Raw genomic sequence first — 24,576 nt, 5'->3', positions numbered from 1 at the left:
AATATGTTAATTCCTGAGAGGGAGTTAATTATGTTTGGAGTAACACCAGAATGAAGGAGCAAAATACACTTTAACTTTTCCAGTTACTTATTTGCAAAGCAGAAACAAAGACCTAAAGAAAAAGTGTCTGGAGAACAAGAGGCCGAGGGGGCATGGTGGGTTGATTTGGGAGACTGGGATTGACCCTACTGTAGAGCTCAGGGGATTCCACTCAATGCTCTGTGGTGACCTAAATGGGGAGGAGATCCAGAACGGAGGGGACTGGTGTGTGCCAAATCGCTTCAGTTGTGGCCGACTCTTTGCGACCCCATGGACTGTGGTCCACCAGACTCCTCTGTCCATGGGATTTCCCAGGCAAAAATACTGGAGTGGGTTGCCATTTCCACCTCCAAGGAATCTTTCCCACCCAGAGATCAAACCCGCATCTCCTGCATTAGCAGGCAGATTCTTTACCCCTGAGCCACCTGGGAAATCCCAGATTTTAATTACATTGGTGAGATTTCATGTTCTCTGTAAGACACTCCAAATGTTTCTTGTTTCCAATTTTTTAGTGCATATATTGATCATAATCTGAGCCCCATTTGAGAAAGCCGCTCACTCTTCAAGGCCATAGTTGATCCTTAAAAGCATGTCAGAAAGGGGCTTCCTTGGTGGTCCAGTGGCTAAGACTCCATGCTCCCAATTCAGGGTGCCTGGGTTTGCTCCCTGGTCAGGGGACTAGATCCCGCAAGTAAGTTACAAGTAAGGGTTCATATGCCACAACTAAAAGATCCGGTGTGCTGCGATGAAAATCTTGTGTGCCACAACTAAGATAAATCACAGCCAAATAAGTAAATAAAAAAATTTTAAAAACCAGGAAGGAGAAATTTTTGGTATCGTTTATATTTAGCTGCGAGACTCCAAGTCATAATCTCTGCTCATGCTTGAGTACAGCTGACAAAAATTTCAGACCTAGAATTCTCTTCGAGCTAGGCTTGCATTAATTTATCGCGGAAATTTGACAGCACCCCCACTTTCTCCAGTACTTGTCACTATCTCTTTGCTTCACCATCTGTCCTGTTTTGTTCTTATTACTGAAGCTGACTTGGCTTTGGAGCAGATTTTGTTTCAGCATTCCACAAGTCACAGTGTGTTCTTGGAAACTATATCTTAGTGTCACCTAGTAACTATTTTCTGGCAACTTCTTTTCAGCTTCAGGTACAGCACATTGGTTAATCTTTAATTCATGGTATTCAATTAGAAACTGGGTGTACAAGGCCCTCTCTTAATCATTCATTCATATACTCCTTTTCTTCTCCATTTTCCACTATTCCTCTGCCCTCTCCATAAGCAATCATTCTTGAGTATTTAAAGTATATCCTGCTCACTATGTGCGTTCTGTAAAATGTCTACTTTGTTTTGTATGCATACATTTTTTTGTACTAACTCTAATTTTTAATTTTTATTTATTTTTAGTTGTACTGGGTCTTCATTGCTGCTCTTGGGCTTTCTCTAGTCATGGCGAGCTGTGGCTGCTCTTTGTTGCGGTCCACGGGCTTCTCACTGCAGAGGCTTCTCTTGTGAGCACAGGCCCTGGGCACACGGGCTTCAGTCGTTGCAGCTCTCAGCTGATTAGTTGTGGCTCCTGGGCTCTCGTGCTCATGGCTTCAGTAGCTGTGGCACAGGGCTTTAGCTGCCCTGTGGCATGTGGAATCCTCCCGGACCAGGGATCAAATCCGTGTCCCCTGCATTGGCAGGCAGGTTCTCATCCACTGTACCACCAGGGAGGTCCTGTATGCATACATTTTTAATTTATATAAATCATCTTGTAGTAAAAAAAAAAAAATCTCTCTTTCTTTACCCAGTAATGCATTTTTTAGAAGTCTAACCAGATAGTTGAGTAAAATCTACACTGTTGCATCTGGGACCTAGTTATCCATCCATTTTACCCATCCATATCACAGAAATGGACATGCGTGTTGCCCTCAACTCACTGATACTGCTAATTATGCTGTGACAAACGTCCTCATACATTTTCCCTTATGGGCAAGAATCTCTCTGGATTCCTACAGAATAGTAATACCTGGCTGCAGAAATGCTAGAGTATAGGTAATATATGTATCAGTCTTGGTCCCACCAGGAAAACAGAAGCTACTCTAAGCATGTAAAACCAAGGGACTTTAATGCAAAGAACATGTCACAGAGACGATGAGGTAACTGAGACATTAGCAAAAGCAGGAAGGCTCCTGCCACATCCAAACTGCAGGAATTACTTGCGTAGGAGCCAGAGTTTGAAGGAAGCTGGAATCACATCAGGGCTGCCCAGTGGAAGCTGAAAAAGGAGGAAAAAAATATACAGATACTGTAACCTCTTGAAGACAGAGGGAAAGAGAAATAGCCGAACTTTCCCCTTCCCCCATCCCTGTCAGCACTGTCTGCTGCATTCCCAAACGCATCCTGCAGCTCTCAGGGCAGAGCAGGGGCAGGTGAGGAACAAATATGCAGAGGGTTGTAAGCACACCATACATTTGATTTGACTAAGCTGTGCTAGACTGCTCTCCGTAATAACTAGTACCAGCTACATCCTCCAGCAACATGTCCCCAGGTACCATCTGCCCTTTATGGTCTGCTGCTGTTGATGTTTAGTTGCTAAGTTGTGTCTGACTCCTTTGCGGCCCCATGGACTCTCGCCTGCCAGACTCCTCTGTCCGTGGGAATTCCCAGGCAAGAATACTGGAGTGAGTTACCATTTCCTTCTCCATACTCCAAAAAGTAGACATCTCTTCCATCTTCCTTTGAATGTGTCTAGCCTATTGTAGATGCCTCAGATATCTCCTTAAATCTAGCATCCTCCTGGAGCTCGGGAGGCCATCCATCCATCTGGCCATGGCTTCTTTTTGACTTTATATTTGAGCCATAGCCTCTTGAGGGCAGCAACCTCATCTGTTTTATTTGTAAGCTCCTGCTTGTCATTATACTCAACGCCACTGACCAAGTGATAAACAAACTTGTGGTTTAGTCATGCATGTTACTCCTTTTTATTATGATTTGGCTTGCAGACTCAATTGGTGGCAATTTTCAAGAAACCACTTGTGAAATTGTGGAGGGAAATCTCAAGGGAGATCCTGTGGGTGAAGGAGAGAATTGACACTCAGCCAGCAAACACAGTTAAAGACAATGATGGTTGTCAAAGCGCTGAGTTGGTTGGTCAATAGTCTCTGCTCTGAGCCATGCGTAGTAACCAATGTGCCCTGACTGCCTCAGCCATTTCCTCAGAGCCATCCCTCCATCCAAAATCAACAACTAAAGGGATGTATATGCCTGGCCTGGCCAGGGACTCTAGAACCCTGCTGTTGCAACCTGGCTGCCACTTTCCCGATAGGTTCTTTTGTCTTTCTTTTTTTTTTTTTGATGTGGACCATTTTTTAAAAGTCTTTATTGAACTTGTCACAATTTTGCTTCTGTTTTATATGCTGGTTTTTGGCCAGGAGGAATGTGGGATCTCAGCTCCCAGACCAGGGGTTGAACCCACAGCCCCTGCCCTGGAAGGCAAAGTCTTAACTGCCAGGGAAGTCCCCTGATTGGTTCTTGCATTTCCTTTGTGTATGTGTGCGTGTGCGCACTGTTATGTCTCTGTGACCCCATGGGCTGCAGCCTGCCAGGCTCCTCTGTCCATGGGGATTCTCCAGGCAAGAACACTGGAACAAGCTACCATGCCCTCCTCCAGGGGATCTTCCCGACCCAGGGATCGAACCCCCATCTCTTATGTCTCCTGCATTGGCAGGTGGGTTCTTTACCACAAGTGCCACCTGGGAAGCCTTACTGGTTGTTAAATATTTTAAATACCCTCCCCCGAATTGTGTGTTCTATGACTCCCAAGATCCTGGCTTCTATGCATGATGATGGCAGAGAGAATTCTCCAGGATTATACTCCTGATAGAAAACACTCCACCTTTTTTGCTTTCTAGTCATTTACAGCATACACAATAAAGTGCACACAGCTGCAGTGTACAGCTCATTGAATTTTTAATGTGTGCACCCATGTATCTTCCACCAGATCAAGATACAGAACATTTTCAACCTCCCAGCAGGCTCCCTTCTGTCTCCTTTCCATCAATTACCCCAAATAACCACAATGCCAACATCTATCACTATAATTTAATTCCGCCTGTTATAAAACTTCCCGTAAATGGAAGCATAGAGTACATACTCTTTTGAGTCTGGTTCCTTTTTCTCAGTGTGAAAAATGTACTACTTTTATATTTTATTTGGCTATTTCCCCAAATTGTTAAATTGGAGTCTTAGCTCACTAATTTCAACCTTTCTTCTATTTGCATTTTTAAAACAATTTTTAAAAATTGTGGCAAAATACATACAACATAAAATTTACCATTTTAACCATTTTAAACTGTATAATTCAGTGGCATTAATTACATTCATAATGTACAACCATCAAGATTATTTCCAAAATTTTTCCTCACCCCCGAACAGAAATTTCATATTCGTTAAGGGATAACTCCCCATTCCTCTTCCCCTTGAATTCTTGTAACCTCTAACTTAGTTCCTGCCTCAGGGAATTTACTTATTCCAGATATTTCATATAAGTGGAGTTATACAATATGTGTCCTTTTGCACTTGGCTTGTTTCACATAATATGATGTTTTCAAGGTTCATGCATGTTGTAGCAGTATCAGAATTTCCTTCTTTTGGGGGCTTTATAGTATCCCATGGCATGTATATATCACATTTTATTTATTCACTTACTTGTTGATGGACACTTGAGATGTTTCTATCTTTCGGTTACTGTGATTAATGGTACTATAAACATTTTACACAAATATCTGAGTCCCTGTTTTTAACTCTTTGGGGCATATACCCAGGTGTGGAGTTGCTGGGTCATATGGTAAGTCATGTGGGTGGTGCATGCTCAGTCACTCAGTTGTGTCCCGCTCTTTGTGACCTCATGGGCTGTAGCCCGTCAGGCTACATTGTCCATGGAATTTTCTAGGCCAGAACAGGAGATTGCCATTTCCTCCTCCAGGATATTCCTGACCCAGGGATCAAACCAGCATCTCTTGAGCCTCAGGCATTGGCAGGTGGATTCTTTATCACTGCACCACCTGGGAAGCCCATGGTAAGTCTAAGTTAGAACTGTCCAACTGTTTTCAAATTGGTTGCATCATTTTACATTCCTAGTTGTAATCACAAATGTTCCAATTTCTCTACATCATTGCTAATCTATGTAATTTTCTATGCTTTTATAGCCATCCTAGTTGGCAGGAAGTTGTATCTCATTGTAGCTTTGATTTGTATTTCACCAATGACTAATGATTTTGAGCATCTTTTAATGTGCTTTCTGGCCATTTGTGTATCTTTGGGAAAATATCTATTCATGTCCTTTGCCTATTTTTTAATTTGTCTTTTTGCTATTGAGTGGTAGGAGTTTTTTTTTTTTTTAATCACAACAGTGATTCTGAAGAGACAGACAAGTCTAAGAAGAGAAAACGGGATGAAGAACGTTCTTGCAGTTACAGTAACAAGGAAAAGCCTAAGTTTTTAAAACAAGAGCATTCTGGAGAGAACAGCAAATGGAGCCATTCTGATTCTGACAGAAAGCCCAGAAGCCATGACCAGAGTCCAGAGGAGAGAGGATCTGGAAGAAAGGAGAGGAGCAGCAGGAGCCAGAGCAGGGATGAGAGTAGGAGAAGCCGAAGCAGAAGTCACGGCAGTTACAAGCTGAGAGAAATAAGGAAACGGCCGCGGCGCAGTCCAAGTGAAGAGTGGGACAGAAGAAGTGACACCAGATGCCGTGGCACGGATGCGTACAGAGGAGGGAAAGTGCATAGTGAGCATTATCGGGAGATAAATATACTAGAGTGACGCCAAAAGAATGGAGCAGAAGTAGAGAGTAGAGACTTAAACATGCAACGGTTAACTGAGAATAAATATCTCCACTTTTTTCTTGAATACCTTTAGCAGGGGCTAAATTGTATACTGTTGTCTTTCTAATAAGAAGCTCTATTTTAATTTTTCATCTCTGTAAACTTCCATCAAGTACAAAACTACATGAATCACATAAGAATAAACTTTGCAAATATTTGTAAGTAATCTATTTGGAGGCTGTAAAAATATATTCTGTTGACACATGTTTCTTGTACCCTATATTGAAATAAAAACCCCTTATTACTCTGTGACATTTTCATCATTAAAAGAATGACAGTAAAAAAAATATTCTGGATGTTATATTCTTATCAGATATATAATTTGTAAATATTGTCTCCCATTCTGTGGATTGTTTTCTCTCTTGATTACCTGTACATGCGGCAATGAAGATCTGGTGGAGCCAAATTTTAAAAAAAAGTGAGGATGATGGTGTTTTTTTCTTGCCTTATTGGCAGATAGTGTGATCATTTTATTTCCAAATTCCCATTTTTAACTATTTTTAAAAATTTTATTTATCTGTTTATGTTTGTACTTATTGTAGCTGCACTGGGTCTTTGTTGCTGTTGCAACGAGTGGGGGCTATTCTCGAGTTGTGGTGCATGGACTTCTCATTGCCATGGCTTCTGGTTGCAGAGCCCAGGCTCTAGGCTCACAAGCCTCAGTAGTTGCAGTGGGCGTGGGGGCTCTCGAGTATAGACTCAGTAGCTGTGGAGCTGAGTTGTTCCACAGCATGTGGCACCTTCCTAAACCAGGGATGGAGCCTGTGACCCTTACACTGGCAGGAGGATTCTTAACCACTGGACCACCAGGGAAGTCCAGGCAGGATCTAAGTTGTGGCATGGGGATCTAGTTCTCTGACCAGGGATTGAACTTGGCCCTCCTGCACTGACACCAAGGAGTCCTGACCATTGGACCACCAGGGAATCCCCATCCTTTCTCTTAAAAAACATCTACTTGTTAGACTACTATGTGTAACACATTTTCACACAATACTACAAACTAAGTAACAATACGACAAACACCAAGTCTGTTTTATTCCCCATTGCATCCCCAGTGCTAGCATGGCCATGATAGACAATATTTGTTGAATGATGACCTACTGTGTGCCATGCACACTACAACAGGCAAGGTGGGCATGACCCTAATCCTCAGTCCTAGGGAGAAATCTTACTTCCTCAAAGTAATAAACATTTGAATATTAAAGGTATTATCAAAGATAAAAACAACTAAGAGGACCCCTTATCATGATTATATTTGTAGCTTTCTGCATTAACTCTTATAACAACCCTGTGAAATGGCTGGGCAAATATTATCATCCCCAGTTCACACCATCTGAGCCACCAGGGAAGCCCAGAGAAAATAATCAGTTCAGTTCAGTTCAGTCGCTCAGTCGTGTCTGACTCTTTTCGACCCCGTGGACTGCAGCACGCCAGGCTTCCCTGTCCATCGCCAACTCCCGGAGCTTACACAAACTCATGTCCATCGCATTGGTGATGCCATCCAACCATCTCATCCTCTGTTATCCCCTTCTCCTCCTGCCTTCAATCTTTCCCAGCATCACGGGCTTTTCCAATGAGTCGGTTCTTCGCATCAGGAGGCCAAAGTATTGAAGCCTCAGCTTCAGGATCAGTCCTTTCAATGAATATTCAGGACTGATTTCCTTTAGGATGGACTGGTTGGATCTCCTTGCAGTCCAAGGGACTCTCAAGAGTCTTCTCCAACATCACAGTTCAAAAGCATCAATTCTTCAGTGCTCAGCTTTCTTTATAGTCCAACTCTCACATTCATACATGACTACTGGAAAAACCATAACTCTGACTAGACAGACCTTTGTTGGCAAAGTAATGTCTCTGCTTTTTAATATGCTGTCTAGTTTGGTCATAACTTTCCCTCCAAGGAATAAGCGTCTTATAATTTCATGGCTGCAGTGATTTTGCAGTGATTTTGGAGCCCAAGAAAATAAAGTCTGTCCCTGTTTCCACTGTTTCCCCATCTATTATTGATATTTCTCCCAGCAATCTTGATTCCAGCTTGTGCTTCCTCCAGCATGGCATTTTGCATGTGTACTCTGCATATAAGTTAAATAAGCAGGGTGACAATATACAGCCTTGATGTACTCCTTTCCTGATTTGGAACCAGTCTGTTGTTCCATGAAGTTCTAACTGTTGCTTCTTGACCTGCATACAGATATCTCAAGAGGCAGGTAAGGTGGTCTGGTATTCCCATCTCTTGAAGAATTTTCCACAGTTTGTTGTGATCCACACACTCAAAGGCTTTGGCATAGTCAATAAAGCAGAAATAGATGCTTTTCTGGAGCTCTCTTGGTTTTTCTATGATCCAGTGGATGTTGGCAGTTTGATCTCTGGTTCCTCTGCCTTTTATAAATACAGCTTGAACATCTGGAAGTTCACGGTTCATGTACTCTTGATGCCTGACTTTGAGAATTTTGAGCATTACTTTGCTAGCATGTGAGATGAGTGCAATTGTGTGGTAGTTTGAGCATTCTTTGACATTGCCTTTCTTTGGGATTGGAATGAAAACTGACCTTTTCCAGTCCTGTGGCCACTGCTGAGTTTTCCAGATTTGCTGGCATATTGAGTGCAGCACTTTGACAGCATCATCTTTTAGGATTTGTAATAGCTCAACTGGAATTCCATCACCTCCACTAGCTTTGTTCATAGTGAAGCTTCCTAAGGCCCACTTGACTTTGCATTCCAGGATGTCTGGCTCTAGGTGAGTGATCACACCATCGTGATTATCTGAGTCATGAAGATCTTTTTTGTCCAGTTCTTCTGTGTGTTTTTGCCACCTCTTCTTAATATCCTCTGCTCAGTAATTCTCTAGGGATTCCTACCTGCCAGCACTGCATTAAATGCTTTACATTCATCATCTCATTGAATTACCCAATAACCCTGTAAGTTATTACTTCTTATATCCTCTTATTTTACCCATTTTCAGGCAAGAAAATCAATGAAGCTAAAACAAATATAAGTAACTGTGCCAGGGAGTGAGTGGTGTACGTGTGTGCATAATTTTTTTAAAGAACTCATTTAAAAATATTTGTTTATTTATTTGGTTGCTCTGGATCTTAGTTGAATCATGTGGGATCTAGTTCCCTGACCAGGGATGCAAACTGGGCCCTCTGTGTTGGATGTGCAGAGTCTTAGCCCTGGGGGGTGGTGGGGGGGGCTCCTTGTGTGCATAATTATTAAGCAGCAGAGTCATGGGTTATCTCAAGTGGTGAGACTCCAAGGCATTCCACTGTGCCCAGAAAAGGCAGCTGAACACACATAGCAGGTGAAGATGTTGAAATGAGAGACAGCCCAGGCACCTTTACTACCATCCAGATATTTAACAGGTGTCCAAACATGATGCTAATTTATTCCGGAGAGTTTGAAGAGAAGACTCATCTTTAAATGGCCGCAAAAAATATCCTACCATAACAGACACAATTTAACTATTGCAATAATTTTGGAAGAGAATGTTTTGCTATTTCCTCTAGAAGCAAGGCTTACTATTTAAATCAGGAACACTCAGAAATATCAAGAGAACTTAGCAAACCCAAAATACATCCTCATGCAATCCATTATTTACGAGGGCATCTGCCTACCAGGGCCAATTGGATGGCATTTTCACTGCTTTATGTGTCCAGGCAGAAGGAGCAAATAACACAAGAGCTGGGAGGGACTCTGGGAACCAGCTGGTGACTAGTTAGTTACCAATGCGCAGCCCCCGATGTACAGAGGCGGTGAGGCTCACGGATTTTCCAGGACTTCCGGAAAAACATTCCGTGCTAAAAGGCCTTCCCACCGTTACAAGTCAGTCTATTCCTTTCGCTCTCTTTCTATTCTTTCTTTTGTTCTCTGCCCAGCTGCTTTCTTCTTTTTCTTCAACACATTTTTTTGAACCGGTGGTGTGCAAGAAAAGCATGAACACTGACCCCAACAGATTAAATCCCGATAGATTTAATCACAACAGATTAAAAAAAACAAAACCATTAAACCAAGAACCTGATTCTTCGAGCTTCCCCTGCCACTGTCCACGCCTCCAGGCGTCGAAGGAGGGGTTGGGGTGGGGGTGGGGGGCGCAGGGACGCCTCGGGGTCGCTCGTTCCCGGGTAGCAGCAGGGGGCGCCTGGGCTGCTCCGCGCCCCGGGCGAGTCTGGGCAGCGCACAGCTCGGCGGGTCTCTTAGCGACCCGAGCGGCGGGGAACACACACCACCGGAGGCCGGGTGGGCAGCCGAGGCACCATGGCTGACCACAGGCGGCTGTTCCCGCCGGCGCCGCGGGCCGGGATGCGGGTGGGCAGGAACTGCAGGCCCGGGTAAGCGCGCGCTCGAGCGAGGGCGCATCCCGTGGGTGCCGCGTGGGGGCGCCTGCGCTCCGTGCTTGCTGGGGTAGGGGGTGGGGGTGGCGGCGGAGGACCCGGCCTCCTTCCTTCCGTTAGGTCTCCCGCACCTAAATGATCGTAAAAGAACAGGACCAGCTCGTGCCACGCTCTTTACTGTCTCCTAGAGGCAGATTCCTTATCTGCAATGCAGGAGACACGGGTTCGTTTCCGGGGTCAGGAAGATCCCCTGGAGAAGGAAATGGCAACCCACTCCAGCATTCTTGCCTGGAGAATCCCATGGACGGAGGAGCCTGGCAGGCTTCATCATTTCATGGGGTCGCACAGAGTCAGGCACGACTGAGCGACTAAAACACCACCAGAGGGTGTAAATTAGTATACCCTTTCTAGATGGGAGGGCTTCCCTGCTGGCTGAGCTGCTAAAGATTCTGCCTGCAATGCGGGAGACCTGGGTTCGATACCTAGGTCTGGAAGACCCCCTGGAGAAAGGCTTGGTAACCCACTCCAGTATTCTTGCCTGGAGAATCCCATGGACAGAGGAGCCTGGCGGGCTGCAGTCCTTGCAGTCGCAAAGAGTTGGACAAAACTGAGCTAGTAACACACCTCCAGATGGGAAACTGATGGCGCAAGAGTCCTCTGCGGAGAATGGTTTAGCCTGCAACCCACTCTTCTCAGGGTTAGCCTCCTGCATCCTACATCCAGTGGGAGAGGTCTGGATGTTTGAGGGGTCCCACCAGAAGTCTTTCCCTGCCCAGCAGGTGACTGTGGCCAAGCCGAGCTGGTGTTTCGGGGGTTGCCTCAGACCCTGGGGTGGTCAGTTGTCATTGTAAATGGTTGGCAGGAACCCGAGGCTTTTTGCCTTGGCTGGTTCCTTGAGCTGTTTCTGAGAACGGAATTCAGCGCTCTTGGAGGCAGCAGCCATGTGGTGGTGAAGTTTCCAAAGTCTACAGTCAGCAAGGCTGGAGTTGAAAGCCAGTTTTCCTCTTTTGACTGGTGACCTTAGACAATTAGTTGCTCTTTCTGGGCTCAGTTTTCTTAACTTTAAAATGGGAACAATAAAAGGAATGAGCTTTCTAGGATTGCTAAATGGCAACCCACTCCAGTGTTCTTGCCCAGAGAATGCCATGGGCAGAAGAGCCTCATAGGCTACAGTCCATGGGGTTGCAAAGAGTTGGACATGACTGAGCGACTAACACACAAAACTCTGTGAGGATTTAGTGACTTAGCACTTGTAAAACAGTTACTGCCACATTTATGCACTGTATACATGTTAGAGATTATGGACTCTTCTGAGAATCTCTCCCACTGCCAGTTTCAAACTTTTTGTTTTGAAATAACTATAGGCTCACAAGAAGTTGCAAATATAGTGCAGAGGTCCCATGTACCCTTCCTCCAGATGCTTCCAGTGGTACCATCTGCATAACCTTAGTACATTACCAAAGCAGGAAATCAGCACTGTGTGTATGTATGAATTAGATGGTAAACTTTACTTGAATTTCACCAGTGTTCACTTGTACTTGTGTGTGTGTGTGTGTAGTTCAGTAAGATATTGTCATATCTATATATCAAGATACAAAACTGTTTCCTTACCGCAAGGGAGCCACTTCATGCTATGCTTTAGTTTTCACTCATTTTACCACTCACACCACTTGGCAACCACTAATTTGGTCTCCATTTCTAGAATTCTGTTCTTTTGAGGATGTTAGATAAATAGAATAATACTTTTGTAAAAGATACAAGACCTTTTGAGATTGGTTGCTTTTCATTAAGCAGAAGCCCTTGAGACCCATCCCGGATGTTGTGTTCATCAATAGTTCATTTTTGCTGCTGAGTCATATTTCATGGCACAGATGTTTATCCATCGTTTTTCCATTTCCCTGTTGAAGGACATTCAGGTTGTTTCTGGATTTAAGCTACTATATATAAAGCTGTTATAAACATTTGTGTACAGATTTTGTTGTGAAGATAAGTTTTTGTTTCTTTAGGGTAAATGCCCAATACTCTTTTGCAGTTCTTAAAGATGGAAATATCCGAGTATCATATAGTGACTGTGAAAATAGTAAATGCTTAGAAAAATGTTCTTGCTTTATTTTCTGGGTTAAGCAAAATTTTTCATGAACTTAACAGAATGCAGAGAGGCAAGTTTATCAGCTACGACAGGCAAAGTGAGGTAAGTCCTCCAGCCAGACTGGTTCCCTTCTTCACCTCTTTGGAACTTTGTCTCCTCGTTGAAAAGTGAGGAAGTTAGACTAGATTTCTTTCAAAGTCTGTGCTAGCTCTAATGTTCTATCAAGCTTGAGCTAGCTGCCACACTTTCCCCATTTTGAGTTGTATGACTGTGCTTGAGTAAAAACATTGGTCATCAGATTTGATTTTATGATGCATTTGGATGTTTGAATTAGTTGTACATATGTGGAAAACAGGGCTTCCCTGGTAGCTCAGCTGGTAAAGAATCTGACTGCAACGCAGGAGACCCCAGTTTGATTCCTGGGTCGGGAAGAACTTTGGTACTATAGGGGGTAACTTGCTGACAAGTCATGCTGAATGAGTCATCAAATCTCAAGGTTAGATAGAATTTCAACATCCCCTACCACTTAGCTATTTCGGAGTGATTTATTAATTGCAAAGAGCAACTTGTAAACTCATATTTTTGTATTCTCTCATCTACATTTTCACAGCAGAGATGGATTAAACCCTTAAAACATACACATGCATGTACAGCAAGCAAGAAATTTCCAGGACTCACAAGAAAAGAATAAGGATAAAGCTGGAATCTCGTAACATGTTTTGTGCCTATAAAGATGAGTGTGACAAGAAGTAGATTTACTGTAATGGGTCATTATAGATGAAAGGGGCCTGGAAGTGGAGGAGACTTCAAGGAAAGACACCAATAATATAGAAATATCTGACTAGCGCCATGTGATATATTAAGATAATGAGAGACCTGCCATTAAGCTGCTCGAATGCCAAGTCCTGATTTTGGCGCTGGCTGGATATATTAGATTATCCAGATCTCTTTTTCCTTTCTATTTGTCCATCGATCTCTTCCATCTTAGCTTCCTGACCTAAAAACTCAGTGCAAATAACTGTCTGATGGGTAAAGAAACAGAGTGAAGCAGATTGCATATGAGGTCGTAGGGAACAGTGGAGACTGTGATTAAGAGAGAACAGGACGTGTCTAAAGACGGCAGCCACTATTCCAATAGGGGCTCCATGGAAAGGTGGACCTAGCGTTCCCAGAGCTCCTGATTTTTGTTCCACATTATTTACATGAGCTTTTTCGTATATCAGAAGCTCTAACGTATAAACACCTTTCTTACCTTTCTCCAGAGTCACCCTAACTTATTAAAATCCCAGCTCTCCCTCTTATTAACTGTGGGAACTTTGACAAGTGTTTGTTTTGTTTTTCAACTTCTTTGTGCCTCAGTTTCCTTACCTGGAATAATGTTAGTACCTACTTCATAGGATTGTTATGAGATGAATTTGTGTAAAGCATTGAGCCCAGCACGTGTTATATAGAAAGTTCTCCTTACATGTGAACTCTTGTGATTCTTATTAAAACACAAAGGGGATCAAATGATGGGTTCGTGGGCCTGATACAGCCCATGAACGGTTAGTTTGCTGCCCTTGACCCCATTGAGTTGAGAGGAGAAATCAAGGCCCACAAAGATTAAATGAAGGGTGAAGGTCATTCAGCTGGTTGGGGGTGCTGTGCTATGCTTAGTCACTCAGTTCTGTCTGACTCTTTGTGACCTCATGGACTGTAGCCTGCCAGGCTCCTCTATCCATGGGATTTCTCAGGCAAGAATACTGGAGTGTGTAGCCATTCCCTTCTCCAGGGGATCTTCCCCACCCAGGGATCGAACTCAGGTCTCTTGCATTGCAGGCAGAGTATTTACTGTCAGCCACCAGGAAAGCCCCTGCAAACAGAAGCGTACATTCCAGATCTGTTAGAGTGGTTGTGCCTGTGGAGAGAAGGCCGTGAGGATGGAATATGGGAATAACGTCGAATAAAGAAACAGGAGAGAGGGTCATACAAACCGGTGATGATGTGCCCTGGACCAGGAGTATGGTAACCCCGCCTTCTCAAGTGACCCTGCCTTCTTCCAACTCTCCCCTAACACAGGTAGAGGCCAGCCTCCTCGCAAACTCCTCCCACCCGCACCCTTGTGGTCAGACTACTGCCCTGATGTCTTGCAGGTACAGAGAGAATCCGCCTTCCAAGTGCTTCATGGAGCACAAGGGCCGGCTGCCGGGTCCCACCTCCCTGGACAGCCGGCGGTGGAGATTCGTGAGCACGGGACAGGATGACTTCAGGAGAGGCTGCCTGCCTTGTGATGGTCTGACCGCTCTGGGCCCCAGGGAGGGCTTTCTCCCCCAAATTGATCACAGAGATCCCCAACCTGCCCCTAAGAAGAGGCATGCAGCCCTGTGTTCCAAGCTCTCACCGGCCCAGCAGGCACGGAAGGCATTCCTGGCAGACATTGAGGCCCAGCTGACCCTGCACCCCTTGGCTCTTTACCCAGACCTTGGAGAAGACATGCCTGCCGAGGTGACCTCCTGTCCCAGGGTTATGGGTGGGCCTTCAGTGGGGCCTGGAGAATGTTGCTCCTTAGATGCCTGGGGAGTTCCCTCCAGGAGTGAGGATGATGACTGTCTCCCTGGGGAGAGTTCTGGGGTGTGGAGCAGCCTTTCAGGAAATGCCGATGACAGCACCATACCGCCAAGAAGCCAGCCAACTTAGAAAGGCTCAGCAACCCGGAAATGTTTGACTTGTTTACCTCTGAAGCTCTACCAGTCAGTTTTGTTTGTGACTCTTTTGGGGGAGAAAACAGTGGAGGAATTGTTCAGTCTTCTGTCATTTTAGCCTGGTCTTGGGAGGTGTTCTTAAGAAGTTATTAATGGGTGGGCACCTGAAAAGTCACAGGGAAACTCACCAGATTGCCAGGACCAGAGCTGGGCGGCAGCTGCCATGTGTCATCAATGTCCCAGGATTCTCTGGCTTTCAGCTCCAATCAGCTCCTATGCACTTAGTGTGGGCTTCCCTGGTGGCTCAGTGGTAAAGAATCTGCCTGCAGCGCAGGAGGTGCAGGAGACACGGGTTCAATCCCTGGGTCAGGAAGATCCCCTGGAGAAGGAAGTGGCAACCCGCCCCAGTATTCTTGCCTGGAGAATCCCATGGACAGAGGAGCCTGGAGGGCTATGGTCTGTAGGGTCGCAAAGAGTCGGATACAACATAATGACTGAGCATGCACGCATGCATAGTTGCTTTACAATGTTAGTTTCTGCAGCACAGCAAAGTGAATCAGCTGTATGCCTACATATATCCCCTCTTTTTTGGATTCCCTTCCCATATAGGTCACCACAGGGCCCTGAGTAGGCTTCCCTGTGGTCTACAGTAGGTTCTCTTTACAACTGGAATTTCCAATCAGTGGTTTGCCCCCCGGGCTTTCCTTCACTACCCTCCCGTGGACCAGAGCTTCTGAGTCTGTGACAAAGAAATCCTTTGCATGCATCCTTAGAGGGCACAGGGAACTGTGGTTTTTATTCTCATATCTGACCTCAAATAGATGTGTTGTCTTCCTTCTGAAGCACGATCTCTTCTTGTGGTGCCGTGATTGCCACCAGCAACTCTAGATGTCAACTTTACTTTGGAAAACAATACATCTTTGCATAGTTCCAGGAAAATTTCATGACCTACTTTCCCTGGGTCTCACTGGGTCAGCCAGTCACCGTAGGCCTGATTGGCCAGGCCAGGCTGCAGTGTGAAGAGCTGTCAGGCCAGTCTCAGACCACAGGGACAGAAAATGGAGGGAGAGGTGATTTTCCAAAGAAAAGTCTGGATACTGCTACTCATTGGAGGATGAATGGATGGTGAAAGTGAAAGTGTTAGTTGCTCAGTCGTGTCTGACTCTTTGAGACCCTACAGGCTATAGCCCATCAGGCTCCTCTGTCCATGGGATTTCCCAGGAGAGAATACTGGAGTGGATTGCATTTCCTTCTCCAGGGGATATTCCTGACCCAGGGATCAAACCTGGGTCTCCCGCATTGCAGGCAGATTCTTTACTCTTTGAGCCACCAGGGAAGCCCTGAATGGATGATAGGCAGTCCAAAACCACAGACACCCTCTAGAGGTACTTTTCTCAGTGAGGCACTGGGGTCCAGGTGGGCCCAGAGTCACTGTTCTATTTAGAGGAGATGGAAACTTCAGGAAAAAGGCTGCCCAGCTAATGACCACGGCAGCACACAACACTATGTTTGCACTGGAACTGATGAATGGTATTGACCAACTAGAAAGGCAAAGCAAAGGGATTTGTTGGTCTGTTGTGTTTGAGAATCAGAGAGCCCCCCTTTGCAGTACATCTTTCTTTTCTCCTAAGTTGTTTTCCATTTGTAGCTCTTATTAAAGGTGCTGGAAGTTCTGGATCCTGACAAGAAGCTGGAAGACACATGGGCTTATTGTCAGGGCATCAGGAAAAAAATGAAAAAACCCACAAAACTTTTTAAAAAACATTCGACCCAAGTCTACTTGGGACCGTAAGTATGATTCTTAGCCTCTTGCTCATTCCTGTCCCCTGATGAAATGTTCTGGTACAAATCTTCCTCGATTAACAGTGGGATTGTCTTGATAAGCCCATAATAAATGAAAAATACCATCAGTCGAAAATGCATGCAATACATTTAACCTACCAAATATCACAGCTTAGCCTGGCCCACCTTAAATATGCTCAGGACACTTACATTAGCCTACAGTTTGGCAAAATCATCTAACACAAAGCCTATTGTATAATAAAGTATTGACTCTCTCACAAAATTTATAGACAGACTACAGTACTGAAGGTGAGGAAAATGTTGGTTGTGTGGGTACAGGGTGGTCGTAAGTGGATGGGCTGTTGTCCCCCGTGATCACTTGGCTGGTGGGGAACTATGGGTCACTGCTGCTGCCCAGCATCAGCAGACAGGGTCATCACTGCATATCACCAGCTCAGGAAAAAAAATCCAGATTCAAAGTACATTTTCTTCTGAATGAATATTGTTTTGCACTATCGTGAAGTGGAAAAATTCTAAGACGAACTATCATTAAGTCAGTGACTCTCTGTAGTTACCTTCTCAAAGTTTCTCATCTTTAGAATACTTTAGGACTAATTAAGAATCTTTACAATAATTAAGAGAATCAATAGTAATTAAGTTCCTGAGAAGGAGGGAAAGGATCCTCGGGTCCTGCTCTGAGTAGTGTTTAGTCTGTTGTTGTCTAATTGCTCAGTTGTGTCCGACTCTTTTTGCGGCCCCATGGACTGTAGCCCACCAGGCTCCTCTGTCCATGCAATTTCCCTGGGCAAGAATACTGGAGTGGGTTGCCACTTCCTTCTCCAGGGGATCTTCCCGACCCAGGGATCACACCCCTTCTCCTGCATTGGCAGGCAGATTCTTTGCTCTGAGCCACCAGGGAAGGCTTTATCTCATTGAAAGTGAAAGTGTTAGTTACTTAGTCATGTCCAGCTCTCTGCCACCCCGTGGACTATAGCCTGCCAGGCTCCTCTGTCCTTGGAATTCTCTAGGCCAGAATACTGGAGTGGGTAGCCATGCCCTTCTCCAGGCGATCTTCCCAACCCAGGGATTGAACCTGGATCTCCTGTGTTGCAGGCAGATTCTTTACCATCTGAGCCACCAGGAAAGCCCCTTATTTTGTTAAACGGATGCAAATTATCAGCAATGGAGGGAATTCAGCTGTGTCTACACTACTCTAGTAGAGCTGTGGGAAAAGAAAACTGCTGGAAACCTGAATGGTTTTGATTAGCCCACAATGGCTTTTAAAATTATTTATGGTAGAAGCCCTTTTATTCATCATGATTGAGACCAGTAGTTTGGTGAATTCAACCAAACAAACAAAAAAAGGTTAAAACAAGAAACTGTTTAACATTTTCCTTTGAACATATAACTGGCATCTGAGACTTGGCAAGTCCAAGCTGAAATCTTAATTTCTTCCCCAAACCTACTCCCCCTTCTGTTTCCTCCAGATCAGTAAGCAGTAACTCCATTCTTTCAGTGACTTTTGAAACAGTGGTTGCAATCTGCCAAAAAAATCCTAATACCTGTGCCTTTGAAATATATCTGGAATCTTGTCTGTTTTACTATAGTCAGTCTGTTCTGAGGTGCAATCATCTCTTGCCTGGATCATTGGAATGGCTTACTAATTAGTCTCATGGCCTACAGCCAGCCACCAACCCATGCCCTGTTTTATTTGTTGCACTGTAGCTAAAGTGATTCTGTAAAACAAAAACCAAGAAACTTAAGTCGTGCAATATCAATCCTGTGCTCAATCCTGTACTTACTTATTCAGAGTAAAATCCAAAGTCTTGCCTCCCTCATGATCAGGTTCTGGTTGTCTCTTAGCCCTCATCCTCTACTATTGTATCCTTTAATCATGCCTCTCCAGTCACAGTAGCCTTTTTGTATTTCCCATATATTCTCAGCTCTGACCTTGGGGACTTTGCAATGCTGTTCTTATCAGCCTAGTAGTGGCATGTTTTTTATCTACATGGGTTGGTCCCTTTCTTCTTCTGGGTCTGCTCAAATATTACTTTAGTAGAGAGGCCTTTTCTGTATAAAGAGCCCCCTGTCATCACTCTCCATTCCTCCTGCCCTGGTTTATTTTTCTTTAAATCACTTACAATCACCTGGTAATTTATGTTTGGGGCTTCCCAGGTGGCGCTAGTGGTAAAGAACCCACTTGTCAATGCAGGAGACTTAAGAGACAAGGGATCAGTCCCTGGGTCTGGAAGATCCCCTGGCAACCCACTCCAGTATTCTTGCCTGGAGAATCCCATGGACAGAGGAGCCTGGCGGGCTACAGTCCATGGTATTGCAAAGAGACACGACTGAACCAATGCAGCGCACACCACGCACACTTACTTTTTTACCTCTTTGCTGTGTCTCCCTATCAATTGTAAGAACTTCTCTGGTGATTCAGCTGGTAAAGAATCCCCCTGCTATACAGAAGACCTGGGTTTGATCCCTGGGCTGGGAAGATCTCCTGGAGAAGGGAAAGGCTACCCACTCTAGGAATTCTGGCCTGGAGAATTCCATGGACTGTATAGTCCATGGGGTTGCAAAGAGTCAGACACAACTGAGGACAGGGTCTTAACTTTATTTATTTTTGAAAATATTTTTTCATATTTAACTTTACTTTTGGCTGCACTGGGTCTTCATTGCTTTGCACAGACTTTCTGTAGTTGCAGCAAGTAAGGGCTACTCCGTGCAGAGCTTTGGCTTCTCTCACTGCGGAACATAGTCTCTGCGTGCTTGGGTCTCAGTAGTTGTGGCTCTTGGGCTCTGGAGCACAAGCTCAATAGTTATGGCACATGGACTTAGTTGTTGCCCAGCATGTGGGATATTTATGGATTAGGGATCAAACCCGTGTCCCCTGCACTGGCAGGCAGATTCTTAACCCCTAGACCACCAGGGAAGTCCCAGTTCTTAACTTTATTTACAGCTGAATCCTAATGCCTAGAATAGTACCTGGCACATGAAAGTGAAAGTGTTAGTCGCTCAGCCTGACTCTTTTTGACCCCACGGGCTGTAGCCTACCAGGCTCCTCTGTCCATGGAATTCTCCAGTCAAGAATTCTGGAGTGTGTTGCCATTTCCTTCTCCAGGGGATCTTCCCAACCCAGGGATCAAACCCCAGTCTCCTGCATTGCAGGCAGATTCTTTACCATCTGAGCCAGCAAGGAAGCCATACTTGTTGCCTAATAAGTATTTGTTGAGTGGATGAATTAATATATGAGTGCTATGAATGAAAGGTATAGGATGCCTTGAATAAAAAGTATGGGTTCTGGTGACAGACTGTGCGACCTCTCTGAGGAAGGGAAAGTATGTTGAGACGTAAGGGGGGTAAGGGGTTGGAGAGAGCCTCGCAGTCAGATAGAATAACATGTCCAGAGGCCCTGTGGCTGGCTGAAAGCATGATGAATTCATGGAACTGAGGAGAGGCCACTATGGCTGGAGCTCAGAGAGTGTGAAAGGGTGGTAATTCCGGAAGAACCTGGAGAGATGGGCAAGGAGCAGGCCATGAAGAGTCTTGAAAGCTGAGTTAAGACTTAGATCTTTATTGGAGAAGTAAAAGAAGCTATTGAACACAAAATCTTGTACCTGAATATCCATAGCAGCATTACTCATTATAGCCAAAAGTAGTAACAAGTCAAATATCCATCAACTATCTGCTGATGGATAAACAAAATGTGGTCTATCTATACAGTGGAATATTATTCAAGTGTAGAAAGGAATAAACTACTGATACATGCTATAGCATCTATGAAACGAAAACATTACGCTAAGTGAAAGAAGCCAGACAAAAAAGATTATATATGGTTCCATTCAGATGAAATATACAGAGTAGGCAAATCCACAGAGACAGAAAGTAAATTAGTGGTTTAAAAGCAAGGAGAATGGTAGAGAAGGGAAGACAAATAGTGACTGTTAATGGCTATGGGGCTTCTCTTTCGGGGTGATGAAGATGTTCCAAAATTAGTGGTGATGGTCTTGCAACTTTGTAAATATACGAAAGCAACTGAATTGTATACGTATACTTTGAAATGGTAAATATTTTGATGTATGAATTATATCTCAGTTTTTAATAAGAAGCTATTGAAAAGACTTAATCCAGGATGAAATGTAGCTGCATTTGATAAGACTGAATTTATGTATTGAAAGGACAGTTTTGGCTACAATTTAGAGAATGGATTAGGAATTGGCAGTTGGGCCTTAAGAAAGACGCAGAGATACATTTTGTGACAGGCCAGAGAAGGGGACAGAATTAAAATCTAACAGATTTACTAATAGACTGAATTTTAAGGCTGAAGAGAGAAGCCAGGATGTCTCCAGGTTGTCAAAATTGTCTAAGACTTCAGAAGATTCCAATCACTATAATTTGCATTTTTACCTGATATAGGTCTTAATAAATAGTACTCATAATTTAAAAAAAAAATTAACTTGCAATGATAAAATTCTATATCAACTTTAATTGTTCTGAATAACATGATATACTTGTCTTTATGATATTGATAATGAGAATATGATCTTTGAAAATGTTAACACATAATTTGCATGAACTTGCAAGAGACTGTTAAAAATACATGCAATTATGAATTCCTCCCCAAGATACTATTTGAAATCCACTTGGACTCATGGCATCTTATACAATAATTCTTTGATGATTTCATTATCTTTAGTCCCAAGAAGACTCCTGTGTCACATCCATGCCAATGGCTTTATGAAAAAAGGAAGCCGAGTGAAACAGGTTTGCTCCAAAAGGATGGTCTGCTTCTTCACAAAAACATACGCCAAGGAGTTAGCGACTTCTGCAACTGGGCTGCTGCCTTTGTAAGTTACTAGTAATACTTTCAACCTACTCTTACAATCTGAACTCAAAGTTGCTTTTGTTAAAAAAAAAAAGCAAAACTGTTTGTTAGTTGCTCAGCATTTGGATAAATCTGTCAAGTAGACAAAGTCATAAAGGCATCTTTTGACTCTCCCACCATGTGAAATAAAAACGTTTCTTGTAGGTGAAATTTCTGGAAAGTTTGCAAGCTTGCAGCCAATGTGTAAATGTTTATATGTCATATTGCTGTTGTTTCATGTATTATTTAAAGTGGCCCTTTTTTTCCCTCAACTTTATTGAGATATAATTGACATATAACATTGTATAAGTTTAAGGTGTACAGTGTGATGATTTTATACATGGGTATAGTGCAATGCTGAAGACCCATGTTCAAACCCTGGGTCAGGAAGATCCCCTGGAGAAGGGAATGGCTACCCACTCCAGTATTCTTGCCTGGAAAATCCCATGGACAAGGGGACTGGCAGGCGATAGTCCATGGGGTGGCAAAGAATCAGACACGACTGAGCAACTAACACTGTAACTATAAGAATGTACATACTTACATTCAAGTATGTAATCCAGTATTGTTACCTGTAGTCATTATGCTTTACATTAGATTCCCCAGAACTTATTCATCATATAACTGGAGGTTTGTATCCTTCACTCCTTCTTCAACTCATTTCTCTTGGTTATGTTGTTGTTCGGTTGCTTAGTCATGTCCTACTCTTTGCGACCACATGGCCTGCAGCACGCCAGGCTTCCCTGTCCTTTACCATCTCCCGGAGCTTGCTCAAGCTCATGTCCATTGAGTTAATGATGCTGTCCAACCATCTCATCCTCTGTCATCCCCTTCTCCTTCTGCCTTCAATCTTTGCCAGCATACTCAGGTTTCTCTTCAGATCGTATAAATCTTTCTTGGTTATATTTATCTTTAAGTACTTTGGAAGCTATGTTTGACTACAGTCATTACAAAAAGTATTTGACATGAAGAGACTTTTGACTCAGTTATCAAGTTCTTTTCTTGCCTTCTTAGTACCTATTCCTGTCCTTGAGTCCCCTTAGATGTCTAGATTCCTGATGCTGTTTCCTAGATTTAAGACCTTCTAGAATTTTACATCCCCCACCCTCATTTTTTTGAGTGCATTAGTCAGTTTTAGTCAATGTATTACTTAGGACTACTTCTTTGACAAATGGTATAATTCAGACTAGATTAAGGGAGAAAAGGGAATCATCCAGAAGTCTTAGGACCTTCAGGCACAGCTGTATCTGGGTGTTAAAATGTTTTTAGGCGCTCCCCCTATCACTTGGCTGCTCCCCTCTATCTGCCTACACTTTCCTATAGTCTTTCCCTAAGACATGCCAAAGTAGTCACTAAATTTTCAAAACTTAAACCCCACCACTCTAACCTTTATCTCATAGGGGAAAATCCAGGGCTTACATTTACTGGACTAACCTGGGTCACACCTACACATGAATTATCCACTATGAGTAAGGAGGTGGAATATGATTATTGGCTAGTCCAGGTCACATGTCTTACCCTGAGATCAAAAGATGGGCATGTCCAGCCTTCTGCAACAGATTGACTGAGAGTGGTGGAGGCAGGCTTCCCAGAGGGTGACTGGACTAGGGATGCTGGACAAGAAAGCACTCTGCCCACTGATGCCCACTTACCACTGCTTGTCTACAGTCAGGCTGGATGGGATTGCCTGATTTCCAGCTCTTCCACTTCTCCCATTCCTACTGCTGGAGACTATTCCTCTTTCAGCAGGAAATTTAAGGAACCCTAGAATAATAATTTAGGTGCTCTGGTGACCAGCTTCATCTTCAGTCCCTTATGACCAAGGTTGCATCTTTATCTGTCAAACTACTTTGGTCCCTATCACATCACTTTGTGGTATTTTCTCCATAGCACTTGTTTATACTTTCCTTCCATGTTTTTTTTTTTTTTTTACCTTATTGATTCTGCTTGCTCTATTTCTGTTTCAATATTATTTCAGCCGAGTTTACACCCCTAACTCTATTTAATGATCCCTCTCTGCAAGTTTCACTTCAACATCAGCTTCAGTTGCTAATGACCTCATCCTTTATGTTCCCCAACTTATATATTCCAAAGTGGGATTTTGTTGACTCTGTAGGGGAGGGAAGAATAATTTTCCATTTACTCTTCTAAGTTCTCTCCAGGATCTCTACAACCAAAGACAGATTAACAACTAAAAAACAAACAGAAGCTTATTAACAAGTATACTTCATGTATACATGGGAGATACCCAGGAGAAAATGAGTAACTCTAGGTGGGCTAGAATTCAGGCTCGAACACTGTCTTCAGCCAAAGACAAAAGAGAAAAAGTGTGGGGAGTCTAACTGGGGAGTTGACCAGGAAAAACAGGAGAACAGGATTGTGATTTGTTGTGCAGATTTAAATGAGTGCCTTCTCTGTTGATAATATGATTTAGAGTCTGCCTTTTCCTCCTAGAATGGAGATGGAGACACCCATACAAATAGAGATTTTTTTAAAAAAATTAATGTAAATTTCACTTGAAGGGTGACTTCTCCTCTGTTTCTAGATTGTTTCCTGTGTTGTCTGCTGTTTCTCAAAATCAGCAGCTCAAAATAACCCTTGGGCCAGAGGCATATTTTGGGATGCTGTATTCTACTATCCTTCAAATGTAATCTGTCTTTGAGCCACGTCATGATGATCAGCCTACAGATGTTTGCGTGCTGCATGAGTGCTCGGTTGTGTCTGACTCTTTGCAACCCATGGACTGTAGCCATGGACAGGCTCCTCTGTCCATGGGATTTTCCAGGCAAGAATGCTGAAGTGAGTTGCCATTTCTTCCTTCAGCGGATCTTCCTGACCCAGGGATTGAACCCAAGTCTTCTGTGGGTCCTGCATTGGCAGGCGGGTTTTTGTTTTGGTTTTTTTTCTT

At 43.7% G+C, this 24,576-nt stretch overlaps 1 protein-coding gene across 4 annotated transcripts in view; it reads left to right on the top strand.

The window, feature by feature from the left end:
• The first annotated feature begins 4,954 nt into the window (after nucleotides 1-4,954).
• FAM47E (family with sequence similarity 47 member E) overlaps nucleotides 4,955-24,576 on the top strand; it is a 33,560-nt gene continuing 13,938 nt past the window's right edge. For 3 of the 4 annotated variants that reach the window (XM_070458279.1, XM_020894661.2, XM_070458280.1), the window contains exons 1-4: nucleotides 4,955-5,113; nucleotides 14,471-14,822; nucleotides 16,668-16,807; nucleotides 21,501-21,651. In XM_070458279.1, coding sequence (XP_070314380.1) covers nucleotides 4,974-5,113; nucleotides 14,471-14,822; nucleotides 16,668-16,807; nucleotides 21,501-21,651 — 783 coding nt within the window. In that variant the 5' untranslated portion in view covers nucleotides 4,955-4,973. Of the gene's footprint in view, nucleotides 5,114-10,082; nucleotides 10,247-14,470; nucleotides 14,823-16,667; nucleotides 16,808-21,500; nucleotides 21,652-24,576 lie in introns of those variants that run through there. The other variant, XM_070458278.1, reaches the window with a different exon arrangement.

Source organism: Odocoileus virginianus, chromosome 29 (genome assembly GCF_023699985.2).
Source record: "Odocoileus virginianus isolate 20LAN1187 ecotype Illinois chromosome 29, Ovbor_1.2, whole genome shotgun sequence".
NCBI lineage: Eukaryota > Metazoa > Chordata > Mammalia > Artiodactyla > Cervidae > Odocoileus > Odocoileus virginianus.
This window is presented reverse-complemented; position numbering and strand designations above follow the sequence as displayed.